Source organism: Quercus robur, chromosome 4 (assembly GCF_932294415.1).
Source record: "Quercus robur chromosome 4, dhQueRobu3.1, whole genome shotgun sequence".
Lineage (NCBI taxonomy): Eukaryota > Viridiplantae > Streptophyta > Magnoliopsida > Fagales > Fagaceae > Quercus > Quercus robur.
The window spans coordinates 56,216,020-56,236,336 of NC_065537.1; the positions used below are offsets into that span (position 1 = coordinate 56,216,020).

General features: G+C 31.1%; 1 protein-coding gene and 1 long non-coding RNA gene across 21 annotated transcripts in view; one reads left to right on the forward strand and one right to left on the reverse strand.

The window, feature by feature from the left end:
• LOC126723043 (uncharacterized) overlaps nucleotides 1-20,317 on the reverse strand; it is a 120,309-nt gene that overhangs the window by 27,368 nt on the left and 72,624 nt on the right. The window lies entirely within an intron of this gene.
• Nucleotides 1-20,317, forward strand: part of LOC126723040 (disease resistance protein RPV1-like) — a 137,144-nt gene that overhangs the window by 27,255 nt on the left and 89,572 nt on the right. For 4 of the 20 annotated variants that reach the window (XR_007654113.1, XR_007654109.1, XR_007654110.1 and 1 more), the window contains exons 1-12: nucleotides 4,774-5,631; nucleotides 10,246-11,368; nucleotides 11,564-11,830; nucleotides 11,930-12,733; nucleotides 14,211-14,982; nucleotides 16,674-16,743; nucleotides 16,867-16,927; nucleotides 17,776-17,806; nucleotides 18,176-18,231; nucleotides 18,373-18,696; nucleotides 18,824-19,050; nucleotides 19,655-19,806. Coding sequence is in view for 3 of the 20 variants with exons in the window: in XM_050426255.1 (XP_050282212.1) it covers nucleotides 5,147-5,631; nucleotides 10,246-11,368; nucleotides 11,564-11,830; nucleotides 11,930-12,733; nucleotides 12,811-13,146 (3,015 nt within the window). In the remaining 17 variants the exon portion in view is untranslated. The other 16 variants (XR_007654105.1, XR_007654108.1, XR_007654106.1 and 13 more) reach the window with 16 other exon arrangements.

Here is a 20,317-nt window from a genome sequence, read left to right on the forward strand (position 1 = left end):
TTTGATCTTTCTTACCTTCTGCTCTTCCTTTTACATCTTCTCAATCTTCAGTTAACAGATGTCAATGACTTTCTTGACCAACGAAGGAGCCTCTTCTTTTTTTCTTTTTCTTTTTTTCTATCCACCAATGGAACTATGATGGAACTATAATTTATTACTCACACAATTGTAGGCACATTTAAGGCAACTTTTTCTTTTAATCATCTATACTACTATTTAAGGGGCTTCCCCTGTTTGGATTCCACATTTTTCATGCCTAAGATACCCTCATCATACCCACTTACAAGTTTTCAACTACAGAGGATAGATATGTAAATTAAAACTCCTACACTTTAAAACCACAAACTCACGTACGCTTTACAGTTTCTATCTCACTTTCTCTCTCTCTTTCTTCTTCAGATTGAAGACATTTAGTTTAGCTCTACATCATCTTCTCTTTTTCTTCATATTAAAAATATTTACTGTCAGAGGTTTCAACAAATTTTCAGGTTCTATCTTTTGCAAGTTCCTCTTTGTTTTCTTTTCTTTTGTTTATGATTGACTTTCTTTAAGTTCTACTTTTTTTTTCTTATATGTATCACGTTAACTCTTTTTTTTTTTTTTCCTTCTTCTTTATTTTAAAATGTAATTTTGAAATAAATGGTTCCTTCATATACTCTACCATTGTACTTCTTAATGAATTGTCATTTTATGTTGTAGGTATTATGATCCAAAGACAGGGCTTTCTTATGCTACAAAAGAAGTATTCAAAAAAAGAAGTATTCAAAATCATTCTCCAACAGGTAAACAGTATGGCTTCACTTACCTCTTTTAATAGTCTTTGTTTACATTTTAAGAAATTATAACCATGAATAGATAGTGAGTTTTTTTTTTTTAAAAAAAAGGTCAACAACGTCCATCACTCTCTTATTAGGTTTTTAATTTTATTCTTTCTTAAGAAAAAAAAAAGGTTTTTAATTTTATCAAAAGGTTAACCACAATTATCTATTTCTAACTGCATTTGCACTAAATACATCCAACTTTATCAAAAGGTTAACCACAATCATCTACACGTCTATCACTACTAAACAGCTACTAAATTTTTTTATTTAGAATGATTTTTTTTTAATTTGTGTAACTTTTAAGTATATCTAAATTATCCAATTAAAGTTGTCTACATCTCAAAAAAAAAAAAAAAGGGTTATCCATCTCAAATTTATGGGCCCACATGCATTTGGTCATCAGGTGGGTTCAAGAAAAAAGAAAAAATCGTCAATTTAAAAGTCTAAAGTCTAAACTTTAGGTTTCGCTTTTTAATTGTTATAATTAATTATTTATTTTGAGCAATTCAGTACTAAAAATTTTATCTTAAAAAAAAAAAAAAAATTATATTCAATGGTGTGATTTCTGTCGTTTCAATAATTAAAAAAAAATTAACTATGTAATTTATTGGTTAATGTGATTATTTAACTACATGTAATTAAGTAATTTAAGAAATTGTATATAAATTTTGTCCTTTTATTAGTATTCGACCTAGAATCTTATTTGTTTTCATCACATCATGATTAATTTTGAACAGGGATGAATGATTCATTCCAATGATGAGTGCATTAAATATTGCATTGATTTTTATTTTTATTTTTTTTTGAGAAGAGGATTGCGTTGCTTTGATTGTTGAGAAATTATCAATTTCATTACTATTATTTTTTTATTCCATAATTTTTTTATCCACATAATTTATGACTATTATTTTTTTATCTACACAATGCAAGGCTACAACCACTAAACGTTTCCTAAATAACTGCAAATTTTTGAATTTTAAATTTCCAGTAAGCATCTCACCATGTTCTCTATCACGATCTCTTTTATCCTTATCAACTATCACTATCAACATTTTCGGATAACTTAACTCCACCGAAAGCCCACTACCCAGAAAAAATGGTTACTACTATTTTATTCAAATGTTTGCTTTATTCTATTTCTTTTTTTTTTTTTTTTTTTGGAGAAGAATTTTCTATTTCTATTTGAATTCAAATATTTCAAACACAAACTCTAACAAACTTAAGCTATTATCTTTAACAACATATACATTGAAACGTTGGTTTGTTAATTAAAGTTTTTTTTTTTTTAAATACTTGGTTTAACCCTAATTCTTTTATCTCTCTCAGGTTCACGTACACACAAACTTTTTGGATTGCATTGAGGAGTCATTGGAATGGAATATTAGATAAGTTCGGGTGAGAGACTTTACAAGAATTATTATATGTATTAAAGTGGTTGTTATCTAAGAAACTGTTGTAAAAAAATTTCTTTTGTAATAGAAACTATATTTCTTTTGTATACAATTAACGTGTTGCCATAAAATTTTCAAATTAAGCTTTTATTTACTTATGTTATGGATGTGTAGTAAATGACTAAATTTTAGGATTAAAAATACTACATTTTACGAATAGACAAACAATGATAACTGTCATACATAAAATTTGAAAAAAAAAAAAAAAAAAAAAAAAAAAAAAAACCACATCAACAACACCAAGAACGTGAGAGACTTTACAAGAATGGAATATTAGACTTTTAATTTTTTTTCCCTAAAATTTAGCATTTTATTTTCTTTCAAAATCAAATATGTTAGTGCCTAAATATAAGGATATGGATGGAGAAATTATAGTAGTAGTTTTATTGTAGGAGTCTTTCTTTTGTATACAATTAACATGTATCTCTTCACATAAAATTTCCAATTTAAGTTTTATTTACTTATGTTATGGATGTGTAGTAAATGACTAAATTTTAGGATTAAAAAAACAACATTTTAGGAAAAGACAAAAAAATGATAACTGTTATACATAAAATTTGAAAAAAAAAAAAAAAAAAAAAGGAAAACTTGAGATGTTTAACGTGGGATAGAAAGTGGAAATTTTTTAAATAGTACATAGATAGAGAGAGAGAACGTGAGAGACTTTACAAGAATGGAATATTAGATTTTAAATTTTTTTTCCCTAAAATTTAGCATTTTATTTTCTTTCAAAATCAGATATGTTAGTGCCTAAACTAGCCTCACGCGCGTGCTCAGAGGCTCTTCTATTTTTTGGGTAAGGGTTAATTTAGAGCATTTATTATAATTTGGGATTACTACATTTTCCAATCACAAAAAAAAAACCTAGGGGTGTAATGAGTGTCATGTGTGAAAAATAATTTTCCAATCACACCCCTAGATTTTTTTGTGATGAAAAATTATTGTGATTGGAAAATTATTTCTTCACACATGACACTCATCACACCCCTAGGTTTTTTTTTGTGATTGAAAAATGTAATAATTCCAAATTATAATAAATGCTCTAAATTAACCCTTACCTAAAAAATAGAAGAGCCTCTGAGCACCCGCGTGAGCGCGTGCTCAGAGGCTAGTGTCAATAATGCACACTGTTTACTACGTAAATATTTTTCGTTAATGAGTTAAGGGTAGAGACCAGATTGACAGCAAATTGAAATAGTAGGGATTAAATTGATTGCTACTAAAATGTAGGAACCAAATTGATTGTGACCCCAAAATGTAAGGACCAAAATGGTATTTTGCTAAACTCAAATCTCCACTTGCAAAATAACTAAATATTAACCTAAACTAAAATCATCATAAATTATAAGAGAGAAAGAGGAGACTTGTGATGGAGAAATAAAAAAATACAACACTAAAACGTATCAAGACAATGTAGAATTAAAAATAAAAAATAAAAATAAAAAAAACCATAAAAATTTTCATCAACTTAAGGGTTAAGAAACAATAAAAAATTCAGCAAAAGAAATAGAAACAAAAAATTGTGAGAGAGAAAATATTTACCTTTTTTATCAAAAGTTCAAGGAAAGAATAGAGAAGATGAGTCCAAATCTTCTGTCCCACTTTTCCTGTTCCACCCTATACTCCATCAATAAAAACTTGCCACATGTTCACCTAATTAATTAATTACTACCATTAATTAATAATGGTAGTATTAATAAGTCAATAATGGTAGTATTTAATTATTTAGGTGAACACGTGACAAGTTTTTATTGGTGGAGCATAGAGTGGAGTAGGAAAAGTGGGATAGAAGATTTGGACTCTGATTATAAAGATATATCTTACAGTTCACCAAAAAAAAAAAAAAAAAAAAAAAGATATATCTTACAGAATACGATTGTTCCCCTTCTCATGTAAACATTATTATTTTTTAATTATCAAGTGTTACATGACAAAAAGTAAATAGAAAAAGTGGTCCTATATAAACGTTTCATTAAATAAGAACATTAACAAAATAAAATGCCATGACCTGTTACCCTTGTCACTTTGCCTTTAAATGGTCAAAAAAGATTATAAAAAAAAAAAAAAATTTAGTATCTGATATAGAAAATTAATAAAAAGTAGCCTATAAAATATGTTAATTCTCAATTTTCTACATAAAAACGTTCCTTACATAAAGACCAATGACTATATACAGTATTGTGACATGTTACCTTCGTGATTTTGCCTTGAAATGATCAATAAAAAGTAATATATGGTAGCTAAAATTATTGAAGTGTAGCCAATAGAATATATATATTTTTTGAGAAGGAATATAGAATATATTAATTTGTTCTTTCTTGATTTGAAGTCTGCTAGCCAACGACTCTGGTCTGGCCACACATTTATTTTTTCTAATTCTTTATTATCTAATTGAAAATTACGTGCCTGTTTAGCAGAATCTAGCACATGAATGCGCATTGTAAAGTGCATTTCAAGAAAAAAAAAAAAAAAAAAAAAAAATTCCCACTTTCTCTCTTAAGGAAACTTCGTGGAAGGGGGATGGAAGAAGGATCTCCACTATAGCCATCGTTCAGATTGAACAGAATATATTGTGAAAAGGAGCCACTATGAGCCATCTTTTCTTATTACATATTTCCAATTCGAATTCTTCTCTCCGATATTCAATTCTAGCACACTTGGTGAAAATCATCATTCCTTCATCAATTTCCCAAATCAAATGCACACTCAAAACATTTCAAATTTAGCGCTCTTAACTCATCCGTGAACCTCCACTCCAATTGCAAGCATTCATTTATCTATTATCATTCCTATTAATTTCGTTACATCCTTAATCTTCTTACCTTTTACTCTTCTTTTTTCATATTCTCAATCTTCAGTCAACAAATCATATCAATGGCTTTCTTGACCAATGAAGGAGCCTCTTCTTCTTCTTCTACCCACGGATGGGACTTTGATGTCTTCTTGAATTTTCGAGGTAAAGATACTCGTAATAATTTTACAAGCCATTTATATAAGGCTTTGGATGACCAAGGTTTTAAGACCTTCATCGATAATAACCTTCTGAGGGGAGAAGAAATTCCAATGGAACTTCTTAAAACCATTAGATCGTCAATGATTTGGATTGTTGTGTTCTCTAAAGATTATGTATCTTCTCCTTGGTGCTTGAATGAACTTGTTGAGATTTTTAAGTGTAGGAGTGAAGACCGAAAGGTTATACCAATTTTTTACAAAGTGAGCCCATCAGAAATACGTGAACAAGATGGAGAGTTTGGGATTGCACTAGCTAATCATGAAGAAAAATTCAAAGATAAGGTCCAGACGTGGAGGGAAACTTTAGCTAAAGTAGCTAATTTGTCTGGATTTACTTACAAAGATGGGTATGTATTTAATTAATGACTATTTTGGTGTGCTTTTATTACTTACATACTTTTATTGTTTTTCTATTTAATAAATTATGTTATCATTGTTGACATTGAAGAATGGTAGTGGTGGTAGTGGAGTGAGAGAGTAGGGTCGATGAAGGTGAAGGGGATGGTTTTTTTTTTTTTTTTTTTAATATATATATATTTTTTTTAAACTGGGTTGATGCCAAGGATTTTAGTCAATAAATTATCATATGGCATAATACTATTAGATAAGAAGACCACTAGATATTGTTGATGAGATCTTCTATTAGATAAGAAGACCACTAGATATTGTTGATGAGATCTTCCAAGAGGACTGAATAATTTATTTATATTCTAAAAACTAAGGTAGTTAAGCTATAAAGATCAATAGTAGAATTAGAATAATTTTAAATTAACTTTTCTCAAAAAAAAAAAAAAGAATAATTTTAACTTTGTAAATGTTATCAATTATGACAATTCTGTGTTGTTTTATTGGTTATAAGCTTTTAATGGTTTTGTTATGATTGCTAATAAATTACGAAAGTATTGTTTCTCTCATATTTTTTTAGTTTTTGTATCACATGCACCTTGCTTCCTTACCGAACATTGGCATTTGCATTTACCGATCCCACCCCATTAACCCATCACTATGGTCGCGATGTCTTATACCAATAATAATATATCACTATGTACACTTCCTCTTTCTCAAAAAAAAAAAAAAAAAAAAAACATGTACAGTTCCTTTTAGCACCAGAAATTGGTCATCACTTTTATGTTAACATCTTTCACGATTTTTCTATGTATCACACACTTCATCAATATAAGAATACCATTTTTTTATATATTAACAATTGAAAATTAAACAGATAAAATAATCAACAATCATGTTATACGTACTAAACAAAAATTTCTTCCATCAAACTTCTTTTGTTTAAAATTAATAAATCTACCTTATTGCCACATCTACTCTTATGTCCTATCCTAATTACATCTTCTTTCAAACCATTCCACCGCATCAGTGAACTTCACGTTGTGGTAGTAACATAGTGCACGAGTAACACACTTAGACTCTTCATTGCATATCTTGCAAAGGGTTTTAGACAAAATATGTGGTGTAAGGTCCCAAATAAATTAGAAGATTGAATTGTATGATATTTGATTAGATTTATAGTTATTGTACCTAATAATAGGTAATATTTTATTGTCATTCAGTAACTAAATTGAAAAATCAATTGGTTAAAACCCAGAAGTGCATGTATATGGTCTACAATTACTTGATCATGTAACTGTTTTATAATTTACTTTTGGATGCTCAATAAATATCATGCTCAGAAAATATTTTTCATCCTGGGATTTAATAAGAAATAAGAATATAATAATGAAGCGAATAAACAAATCAATAAGGAGAATTAACTTTTCTAAAAAAATTAAGGAGAATAACTATTAAGGTCTTTTTGTTTCTCTTCTAAAGTAAAACGTCTTTTGCCTAAAAAGCTATTCAGACCTTCTAGTAGTTTGCTTGTAATTAAGGGGTGACAGCCATTAATCAATATAAGCAGTAAAAACAAGACGTTATATGAGCACTAAAAATTCCACCAATATGATGAGAAATTATTAAGTCCATTAGGAGAATTGCTGATGTAGTCATTCTTAACCTTTCAACCAATAAAATACTTTAATTTTTTTTTTATTCCTTATGCTGATTAGGAAGTTCATATACATATTTGCATAAATGACATCATCTCATTGGCCAGGAATGACCACATCAACAGTCCTTTTAGTGTAAATAATAATTTCTCCAATATGACACTCCTCTTCAAATTGCTTTTAGTTTTACCTTTTAATTACCTTTTTATTTTTAAGACAACCTATTAATTGCCTTTATGAATAAAAAATTTATAAGGAGTATACCATTATTTACAAATTACAATTATCTTTCCTATATTATAATTACAGGAAGCCTTATGCATTTATGGTGAATTGGTTGTGAGTTTTTCTGTGCTTTAGTACAGACTACCAGTCTTCCTTTTCTTTAAATTCACTTCCATTACGGTTCACTTTCTCTTCCTCAACTAAACTATTGTTAACACTACAAATAAAAAAATAAAAAATACTGGAGTAAAACAAAACTGTTGCCCTCAAATCTCCAACCCAGAGATGCCTTTTATACCTCTTCATCTTATCCACCACTAATTATATTGTTTCCATCCCAATTTTCAATTTTTTACAACCTTATCTCTTTTTTTCTCTCACACATCAATTATTCATTTAAGCTTTTCAATGTTGTATCTACCCATGAACATTCTAAATACAATCCACAACAAATCATTTTGGTTTGGTATTGATTGTTCTACACAAAATTATAATCACCATTTTGAGAGGACATGGATTGTATTTTTCATCGAATTTTGAAGTTAAGTCGGCAATATGATGATCTAATCTTTTTATTTATTTATTTTTTCTTTTTCTTTTTTGAATTCTTACATCCAGAATTTTTAAGGTGTTTCTGTTGTTTTCTTTCTCTAATTTTCCAATGTATTGACTTGTGTAATTGTTAACTAACTTTTGATTGTTAGAGCTGCTTTATTTGGCCATCATTGTTGTTTAATTTCTCATTGTTAACTGATTTAGATTTGATATAAAAAAAAAAAAAAAAAATGCTTGGGTGTTTCTTTTTATTTTTAACAAAATGGTGGATTTATAAATATTTGTAGAGCAATAATGATATCATAGTAGTCTCAAAATCTTTAGTGTTACAACTTGCAATTTTGTTATTGTTGCATCCCAATCTCAAAACCCTCCATCAGATTTCTTGATTCTCTTAGCTTTCTTGGTAAGCTTTTAAATACTTTCTTTGCTTAGCTGATCATCTTTGGGAAAATTAAAAGTTATGAAAAGAACAAGACAAATATAATTATAATATACTCTGTAGCATTAGTATCTCGTTGTGGATTACCATTATTCAAGGAATGTGTTAGTAATGGTAGATTAAGTTGAGCATTTCTCTTCTACTCATAAAGTTCGATTGTTAGTTTCAATTTAATCTTTGATGTTCCAAAGTTCGGTTTTGATGAAGAATAAGTCACCATGAGTGCCTTATTGCATATAACCTTTTGTGCCCTCTAAAAAGATACCTCTAGGTTATGCAATTGGGTTTTGGATGGATTCTATAGTAGGAAGCTAGATTTCCTTGTTGTTTAGCCATATATTTCATAGTTTTGCTTCCCTGCACAAGCTTTGACGGGTTATAATCACTTAAAAAAGAAGTTTAATTGGTTAGCCTAAGCTCCTATAATGGGTATTTGATAGTCACTGACAAAGAAACTACGGTGATATACTTAGCTTAAGATCCTAAAATGCATATTTGGTAGTCACGGATTAAGTATTTTATGATACTCTTTAGTATTATTTTGATTGTTGTATATCTTTTATGGACTATCTTCTTAGGAGCTTGAACTAAATAAAAAAATGTAAAACAAATCAACTTATTTTGGCTGTGAAATCTGCTATTTAAATATCAATTTGTTATTATAAATATTAGAATTATTTATTTTCCTTTGGGGTGTACGAGATAGATGCAAATTATGCAATCCAAGCAATTACACATGCAACATTGGAATATAAATCCTCAATCTAACTTCTATTTTTTTTTTTTTTTTTCATCAATCACAACTGGCAATGTATTCACTTGACTTTCCTTATAAAATAAAAAAGTTAAAAATGAAAAAAAAAATATAACACATAGAAATTCAAACAGATAGAGGATTTGTATTCGTAATATAGAATATAATTTCATATGACATTTGAATGTATAAATTTAAAAAAAGTTTTTCCGTGCATCGCATTGGCTAATCACTAGTATCATATATAATAGATGGAGGAAGTTACAAAAGATGATATGTGTCATTATTTTATGCATTGTCAAAGAGACACGTGTCACTATTATGTGTATCCACCAATTGTAGGGACCCAAATTTTATATTATATATTATGTATAGATAGATAGATGCTAGAAATAGAATAATTTTAATTCACATGATGCTATATATTTAGACAACTTATCTCTCAAAAAATAAAAATAATTCCAACAACTCTTCTTCTTTCATTAGTTAGAAACTTTTAAATGGTTTTGTGACTACTAAATGTCCAATTTTGAAAGTATACTTATAAAAAAAAAATTATTTACCATATAATCTACTATTAAATTGTAGAAATAAAATAATTTAATGTTAATGTTACAATTCAAGAGTTTCTCCCATTTAATTTATAGAATTTTTTTTACAAAATTTCCTAATCTCATTTTGTTCAAGTATTAAAAATGAGTTTCTAGTAAGTGGGTCTCCTCAATCCTCATCACAAAAAGGGAGTTTCTATCCAACCATTTGCTAAAAGCCTGGATCTAATTTTCTAGCCAAAAGAAGAATACTAATGTGCTAAAATTAATGATAGTTCTTAATCTTTTGAATTTCAATGTCATTTAATTTAAATAGCAATATGTTAATTGCAATGCACAAAAGTAGACATATTGAATTTAGTTCATCTTTAGATTTATATTTACAACTAATCCAACTCATTATGTCTTTTCTTATGCTCTATGCTTTGCAGCTGCGATGAATCTGAATCAAAGTTTATCCAAAAAGTTATAAATGAGATATCAAGTACTAAATCAAATCGTATGCTATTATTTGTTGCTAAATATCCAGTTGGAATAGATATTCGAGCGAAGGCCATAGAATCGCTTTTAGATATGGAGTCGAATGATGGTTGCATGGTAGGAATTTATGGTCTTGGGGGAGTTGGTAAGACTACAATCTCGAAAGCTATTTATAATAGAATTGCAAACTGTTTTGAAGGAAGCTGTTTTTTAGAGGATGTTAGAGAAATGTCAAAGATAAATGGTGACATAATCCAACTACAAGAGAAATTTCTTTCTAAGATCTTACAAGGTAGATATTTGAAGGTGTGCAATGTTTCCGAAGGTACTAATTTGATAAAGGAAACACTTCATCGTAAAAAAGTCCTTTTAATTCTTGATGATGTGGGTGATGATGTGGGTGGATCAAAAGTGGTTGAAAATTTCCTTGGAGAATGTAACAAGTTTGCTTTTGGAAGTAGAGTCATTGTAACAACAAGAAACAAACAAGTACTAACCATTTTGGGAATTGATCATCGTCGAATACACAAGGTTGAAGAATTGAGGCAATGTGAAGCTCGTGAACTTTTCATCAAACATGCCTTCCAAACAAGTAAATATGAGGAAGATTATTTAGAACTTGCAAACAAGATTATACTTTATGCCAATGGCCTACCATTAGCTTTACAAATTATTGGTTCTGATTTGTGTGGAAAAAATATACAAGAATGGAAAAGTGCATTTGAAAAGTATGAAAACATTCCACATAAAAATATTCAAGAAAAACTCAAAATAAGTTATGATGGATTGGAAGAAACTGAAAAGGATATTTTTCTTGATATTGCATGTTTTTTTAAGGGTTACAGAAAGGATGGTGTTTTAAATATATTACGTTCTTGCGATTTATATCCAGACAATGGTATTGGAAGGCTTATTGACAAGTGTCTTGTAACGTTGGAACATGGCATTTTGTCAATGCATGACTTGATACAACAAATGGGTAGAGAAATCGTTCAACAAGAATCAAAAGAGCTTGAAAGACGTAGTAGGATATGGCGTTATAAGGATGCTTATAAGTTACTAACTAGAAATATGGTATACATCCCTTGCTTCTCCATTTTTTCTATATATTTCTTTAATGGATTTTCCTTTTACAATATTGAACAAAATATAATTTTCTCAATATATATATATATATATATATATATTTTTTTTTTTTATATGTTTCAAAATCTTTAAAATTTTGTTGAATTCTATTATGAAGTGTGACTAATTCTTTGTCCTAAGCAGGGATCAGATAAAATTCGAGGTATAATGTTGCGCTCACCTAAACCAACAAAGGTTGCATTGAAAGCTAATGTTTTCAAGAGGATGGAAAATCTCAAATTTCTTATAGGCAATGCACATATTGTTGAAGATCTTGAATATCTCCCAGATGAGTTAAGGTTTCTTGAATGGCATAAATTGTCCTTATCTTCCAAATGTTGTGCCCCTGAAGAACTTGTTGCACTCAACCTGTCTACGTCTAACATTAAATTGGAGAATGCATTCAAGCAGGTATAAGTATTAGTATTTACAAATTTTAATTTCTTTAAATGTTATTTTTAAAAACTGTTGAAGATAAATTTTGTTTTTGTTTTTTTAAATTTTTCATAGGGGTTCAAGTATGAAAATTTGAAAATTATCAACCTAAGATCCTGTGAATTCATTACAAAATTACCTGACTTGTGTTGCCCAAACTTAGAGGAATTGAATCTTAGAAATTGTGAAAAATTAATTGAGGTTCATGAGTCCATTGGACTTCTTGAGAAGCTTAAAGTATGGGATCTCAAGGGCTGTTCACAACTTCAAATTCTTCCAAGTACGCTCAGGTTGAAATCTCTTGAATATTTTCAATTATCATGTTGCAGAAGGCTTGAGAAGTTCCCCGATATTCACCCAGAAATGAAATCTCTAAATTATTTGGATTTGTTTCGTTGTGGTATTAGAGAATTGCCTTCATCATTGTTGTATCTGACTAGACTTGCCGTGTTAGGCGGCCTAGGTGTCAGTCAGCTTACAAATTTTCTAGTTGGGGCCAATAAATCACAAATGCGGGAGGAAGAAGATATTCCTTCTACCAAATTGAGACTGGCGTGCAATTCCTTTAATAACTTTTCGGGACCTACTGGGTTTCTGAGATTGACAAAACTAAATCTTAGCTTCCATCCGATTAAAGTTGAATTAGATTCTTGGATGCGGCCCGATTACTTCCCAGTATTAGAAAGTTTGTCTCTTGCTTCTACTGGTATTGTTACCATCCCAAAAAGTATTAGTAGATTTACTACATTAGTATATCTTCAAATTCAATATTGCAAAAAGCTTCGGGAAATTTCGAGACTTCGACAATCTATAGGAGCTGTGGATGCAAGGAATTGCGATCAGCTGGATACACAATCATCAAGCAGATTATTGAATCAGGTATCTCTCTCTTTTTCTTTCTCTCTGAAGTTTAAGTTATAAAGAAACAATTTATGTTAAACTTCAATTTTTTACAGTTTCGAGAAATTCTAGGGATTCTACCAAATACAGTTGCTGAAGCTGCAACATGCTTTGGTTCCGAACGGCCTCAAATTGGGATGGTTTATCATCTTACACTACCAGTAACTGAGATTCCAACGTGGTTGAAATTCAACCATCATCAGAGTGTTGGAAATTCCGTATCATTCTTGGTTGGTCCCAAAATTTCAAATTTGGTTGTTTGTATTGCTATTCCATCAAAGGATGTGGGCAACGATATAGTATACATGTGGGAAGTTGACTTTTTTATCAATGGTAAATGGCAATTCACAGAGTACATGTGGTGGGCGAATGGTAATTATGAACCAACAGAGGTTGCATTGAAAGCTAATGTTTTCAAGAGGATGAAAGATCTCAAATTTCTTATAGGCAATGTACATAATATTGAATATCTCCCAGATGAGTTAAGGTTTCTTAAATGGCCTAAATTTCCTTTATCCTTATCTTCCAAATGTTGCCTTCCTCCACAAATTGTTGTACTCAAGATGTCTAAGTCTAACATTATATTGAAGAATCCATTCAAGCAGGTATAAGTATTAGTATTTATAAATTTTAATTTCTTTAAATGTTATTTTTAAAAGCTGTTGAAGATAAATTTTGTTTTTGTTTTTTGTTTAAATTTTTCATAGGGGTTCCAGAATGAAAATATCAAAATGATCAGTCTAGAATCTTGTAAACACATTACAAAATTACCTAACTGGTGCTGCCCAAACTTAGCGGTATTGAATCTTAGAAATTGTGAAAATTTAATTGAGGTTCACGAGTCCCTTGGACTTCTTGAGAAGCTTGAAGTATGGGATCATCCAGAAATGAAATGTCTACATCATTTGGATTTGTATCGTTGTGGTATTAGAGAATTGCCTTCATCACTGTTGTATCTGACTGGACTTGCCTCGTTATACCTATTTGATAACAGTAAGCTTAGGAATTTTCTAGTTGGGGCCAATAAATCACAAATGCGGGAGGAAGAAGATATTCCTTCTGCCAAATTGAGACTGGCATGCAATTGCTTTAATAACTTTTCGTGGCCTAATCTTAGGGGTTCTCCTAGAATTGAAGTTGAATTAGATTCTTGGATGCAGCCCGATTACTTCCCAGTACTGACAACATTAGATCTACGTTCCAGTGGTATTGTTACCATCCCAGAAAGTATTAGTAGATTTACTACATTACAAGTACTTTACATAAGTGATTGCAAAAAGCTTCGGGAAATTCTGAGACTTCCACAATCTATAAGAACTGTGGATGCACTGAATTGCGAACAGCTGGATACACAATCATCAAGCAGATTATTGAATCAGGTATCTCTCTCTTTCTCTCTCTCTCTGAAGGTTAAGTTATAAAGAAACAATTTATGTTAAACTTCAATTTCTTGCAGTTTCGAGAAATTCTAGCGATTCTACCAAATACAGTCGCTAAAGCTGCAACAAGCTTTTTTCCCGAATGGCCTATGGGTAGTCTTATACTACCAGTAACTGAGATTCCGAAGTGGTTGAAATTCAACCATCATCAGAGTGTTGGAAATTCTGTATCATTCTTGGTCGGTCCCAAAATTTCAAATTTGGTTGTTTGTATTGCTTTTCCATCAAAGGATGTGCCCATCGATCCCGACGATACAGAGTGGCCAACCTGGAATGTTCTAATTTCCATTAATGGTAAAACACGATTGGAAGGGTCGAGAGGTTGGAAGAATAGTAATTATGACCATCTATGGTTAATGTATTGGAAAGTGAATATATCAAATCCATCTGAAGAGAATCGCATTGAGATTAAGGTTATACCTGAATGGCGTGTATCTATTTCACTAAATAGATTGAGGATTTATGTAGAATGCATCTGTTGTCCTCAGAAACCCAATATATCTATGGATCAATGTGCTTTCAACAATGGGGAAGAAGATTCAGGCCGTGTTGGAATCCGACGCCGACTGCGAAGAAGAAACCATCGACCAACCCATGCTAGACGTCCCCAAAAACACTTCCTGTCCCGCTTTGGATGGCTTCGAATCCGATACCGACTCTCGAAAACAAGCTCCAAACCTTGGAGACGGCGAATTACCAACGGGTTTCATCTTCAATCCCCAATACCTTTTCAATGATGATACCAAGACCAATCCTTCTCCACCGTCTTAATCCAACTTTGAAGAGAAGGTTTGACTCTTGCTATTTCTCTAAATTTAAAGGCTTATTCATAGGATCGTTGCTCAAGTATATATTGTGTTTCAAGTAAATACAAGAAGCATTTAATTTCTTTATTTCTTTTTCATTTATAATAATATTTGTCTGCTTGTAAGATTTTCTAAACTTCAATTTTACCAAATAACGAGTGTGCTTGCTAATTTTTCAAAATTGAAATTCAAGTCAAGCACACAACTGTTCGATGAAATGCTTCTTCAGGATATTGAACATGCTTGCTTAGCTGACCCATGGTACTCATCGAACCAATTGTTAAGGTTTTGTTTTTAATTTCTACAAAAATATTTCTATTTGATTACATATTTACTTATGCTTTTCCCCTGGGTTTGCCTCTTTGAAGAGAAGGTTTTCCTCTTTCTATTTCTCTATATTTAAAGGCTTATTCATAGGATTGTTGCTCAAGTATATATTACAGGCTTATTCATAGGACATCAGTCAAGTGTCAAACCACAGAGTGGTATTACAGGGTTGAAACTTAATGCTGATCTTGGAAGGTTTGTAAGAGATAAGAATCCAAATAATTATATATATCCTTCCAATATTTTCTTTTTCATTTGGTTTAGTGTCTACCTGTCGTTTTATGAATTACAGCTTTTGTCATGATTATGGTTCTTTGAATTCTGTTGAAATTCAGCAGTGAAGAATTGAAGATGTCCACCCAGTTTCTTTGTACAAGGTTGTCTCATGTCAATCTCAACAAACTTGAATGCCATATAGTCATGGTCCTGCCTTTTTTCATTCCTGCTCATGTGCATGTGATGGACATCTACCTACTTTAAGGGAACTCGTCAATTTTATGTTAGAAGGACTATAAAACTTTTTCAGTACTTTGGGCCACCTGCAAGCATGCACTTGCCACTAGTTTAGGAGGTGGAAAGGCCGGGTGGGCTGGGGTGTGGTTGGGGAAGGTTCAGGTTTGAATCTTGCTTTGCAAAAAAAAAAAAAACAAGTATAACTAGTATGTGGCTCTTTAATCTTCTAAATTACCAATACTTTGAATGATTCAATTATTATTGTTTAACAACTGAGAACCAGATCAAGTTTATGGTTCTTTTTACCTTTGTCTTGTGTGTTGGTTATTTTATGAATTTTTTGAGCTATATATCTATGTTTTGTGAGTTCTTGCAGAAAATCCAGAGTAAATTGAGAAAGAAATACTGTTTGCTAATAACATAACAAAAAGGCATCTTTTGTTTTGCACATAATGTCTTTGTTGAAAAGTGACTAATACAACAATTGTGGTTAAGGAGAAGTGGCCTATATAATAGCCTTCAAATGACCGAGTGAGCTCAGTTCTTGATCATTATATTTATATTCTTGAGGGTAGTAAATCTGCTTTAGTTAATTCTCAAGGAAAAGATTTGTTGATTAAATACTTTCTTGCTGATGGGGCCTTTGTGTCTTGAATTTTGTTAGTTAAGGCATTGAATGTTGATGGTGGAATGGAACATGCTGATTGTTGTTGCATGTTTGAGTTACCTAATTAGTTCTTCGTTGGGTTGGGACTTGGGACTGAGATTTTCTATGCTTTTTAAAGCTTAATTAAAGAGAGATTGTGTTTCAGCCAAATTCATTGGATAAAACTAAATAGTGTATCTTCTTACTGACTATCCCAACCATTTTGCATAATTTGATGGAATTTGAAGGGAGCTAAAGTGAAGTTGACAGAATTGGGAAGATATACTCAAGCTTCCTCTGCTTCAGAACTTGACTAAGGTATTTTCATGCTTCCATGTTTGAAATTTTTATGAATTTCATCTACAATAAACTGGACATGGTGCTTTAACCAGGCTTCCAAGATAGTTTTTCTGCTGATCTTTTGACCTTCGTGCACCATAGGTGAAACCAAGTGACCCTGATGTTTTCCATTTGCTTGGAGAAGTCAAATACGAATTCAAAGGTATGTGATTTACAGATTGTCAGTTGTATGCATCTATGAGGATTTTTCTTAAATCAAAATTGATCAGGATGCCTATATAAAATTTGATGTCCATCCCAGCATCTTGTTTGATTATTTGAAGGATGTCGTTCTTTTATCAAAATATACTTGATAGATTAGTCTCTTTGTTCTTAGGGGTGTAGGTTATGAAATAATTGCATGGTGGATTTGCATGGGATAATATTTATTTTTAAAATGTCTTGTTGAGTTGTTTGTTAAGGTCCTAATCTATATAAGGTTTCTGAGTGTCTGATTCGAGATAGCCAAGTCTCCAATAGAAGAAGAATTTAAGAGGTTGAGAAGAGAAACCAGAAGAAGATGGAAAAGAACTAACTTCAGTCTTATTGCTTGCCAATCTTTCGTACATGTACCATTCCTATATAACCCCCTGATGCAGCTCCCAAGTTGGTTCTATCTAATGAACTGCCTTAACAGTATATTTACAATTAACATGTGCCTAGTACAATAGCTCAAAATCTCTTATTCACTATCTATCATTGTTTTACTCTTGGTTAAGCCAATCTGGAAAGCAGTGCTAAGGTAAATAATGTGGCAATCCTGACCTTGTCCATGTTTTCCCTAGTCCTCCTTAAAGCATTACTATCTTTCCTTCAAAAAATTCTTCTTCTTCTCTTGTTTTATCTTAACTTTTGCAATTATATTAAATAATTAATATATGTACTCTTCTCTTTCAATCTGTGCAACTTTCAATTGCTTCAATCAAAACCAAAAGTATCAGTTCCACCAATACAATCTTCCCCTACTGCTTATTAAAGTATTACTAACTAGTATCATATTGATGTTTTCAGGGAGAAAAATGATGGAGAAAGAGATAAAGAGGTTAGCACTAATTTAATAAAGGTGGCAAGGAAAATTCCTAGGAAAGGCCATGATGCAAATGAACTAGTTTCTGCAGTTTTAACTAATATTCAATTAATTGGATAGAATTCTTGTAGTCCCACCAGCATTGTGTTGAAACCATACACATGTATGCATAATTTAAATATACATATATGGAGTAGGCCCATAGCACTACTGGAGAATTAGACAATATCACTGAGCTATTGTGATTACAAACTCACCATTAGACAATTACACAAAGCCTACTAAAATTGGATGTAGAAAAAAATTGGTGTCATTTTCATAAGAAGAACTCTATTATCTATCATGATGGATTAGTGTGGTTGACACAAGTTGTTTATATTGCAGGGCTGTCCTGCTTCATTCTTGTTAGATAGCTGTGGAAGCATATTCAATGAGAAGAGGTCAAATCCTAACCAGAATTCAAAACGAACAAATTGCTCTTAGTCAATACTCAATTCTGAACAATTTTTCAATGTGATATGATGTAATTGGTTATAGGTTTGATGATTTTTTTTTTTTTTTTTTGGATTCTGTTTATCCAGCTAGTAAAGGAATTCTACCTATGGCTAGAAGTGTTAGAAACAATGGAGCTATTGCAAGAGAACAGTCGGCTAGTAGTGCTAGAAAGAATGGAGCAATTGCAAGAGAAGAGTCTACTGGAAGTTCTAGAAAGAATGGAGCAATTACAAGAGAAGAGTCAGATGGAAGTGCTAAAAACAATGGAGCTATTGCAAGGGAAGAGTTAGCTAGAAGTGCTAAAATTTATAGAGCTATTCCAAGAGAAGAGTCAGTTGGAACTGCTAGAAATTATGGAGCAATTACAAGAGAAGAGTCTGGAACAAGTGAAAGTGGTGGCTCATGAGTTGGTAACTAAAAAAATACATTTTTTAATTAAAATTCTTAGTTTCTTTTCAATCACTATAATTTCCATTCTAATATTTGCAACCATTTATAGTTGACATGTGTCTATCAATTTTTTTTTTGGCTACACAGGAAATAAGAAAGGGCGATGGGCTACACGGAATCTAAATCTAGCAAAACTTTTTATAAAGGAAAGGTTCCCAATCCTATGGAAAAAGGGAAGACTAGTAGGGAAATACTCTACAGATTCAAATGGAGTGTACTGCCTTTGTTGGCGGATTAGTATGGTACCTTTACAAGTCAAAGATTGGAGAGAGGTGCCTCATCAAAACAAAAGAATGCTATTTGATTATATATTGGTGCGTTATATAAAAGTACTTTGAAATAAAAGTTTACTTTATAATGAACAAATGTAATCCTTATTAGTTTAAATGCTTTGAACATCCTAGTATTATTTTAAAACGCTCTATGAATTCCCATAGGAGGGGTTGATTCCTAGCCACTTGTTGAATCAATATGGCTGGTTCAGGTGTTTTCATGTTGAGATAGGGTGCTTAAGGCTGGCTAATACATATGCATTTGTGACAGCTTTAAAAGCAAAGCAAAAGTACACACCAAGAATTTGCATTTGATTGTGCACTAGAAGTTGTAAGCATCACATGCTTTATAATTTTGATTACAGTTTATTGCATTTGAATGGCTCTTAACTTTTTCGTAATTCTTGTTTAGATGGTGATAATTGTAATTGATCCTCATAAATGACTGATTTTGTCATCATCATTCAGATGATCTTTCTAGCTTGTCTTTCAGATACTATATGGACCATTTATCTTCTCTTGATCCTTTGCACATTTATTTTTTTAAAGGAATATCATGGATCAACTATTTATTAATGGGACCATGATGGGTTTGCCTTATTTAATGGCATGACATCTATGTGAGTGTTTGATTTTAATGTTTCAGGTATCAAGGAAAAAAAATGAAAGTAAAGAATCTGATTTTAGCAGTTCAAACAAGTTTCTTAGCTGATTTATACCTGGATGGTGGTGTGGATCTTTCAATTTCATCCAATTCTAAGTTCTAACACAAAAACCCATTTCAGATTTCTTGACTTGGTGAGGATTATAACGTACTTGATTTTGGTATATCATATTTTTAAATTTTCTTTCTCAAGTTTTTGAACTTTTCCCTCTCATTTGTGTGAAATGAAGTAAGAGGAAGGCTCTTTGCTCAAAGTGAGAGAAAATTTTATGAGATATTACCAAATTATACAAAAATTGCATTGTTTATTCTTATATTTCAAGAATAAAGTAGATATCATCTTTATTCCATCATATATTGTCCTTCAAAATTGTTATTGTTGATGACTAACATGAATGTATATTCTTATGTTTATTATTGATGGATAAACATATCAGATAGAAGAGAAAGGGTGACAAAACCAGTCACAAGGGGTCCTTTACCATTTTATACTACCATTCAAAGGAAAAATTTTATTCCCATGGTCAAATATAACTAACCCTGATATAGATTTCCTTGCCTTTCTTCCATGTAGAATTTGAATTTCTATACATAACTAAAGTTAAGGGAATCTTGATGTTCAATGTTTAGTGCCAATACCTTGCC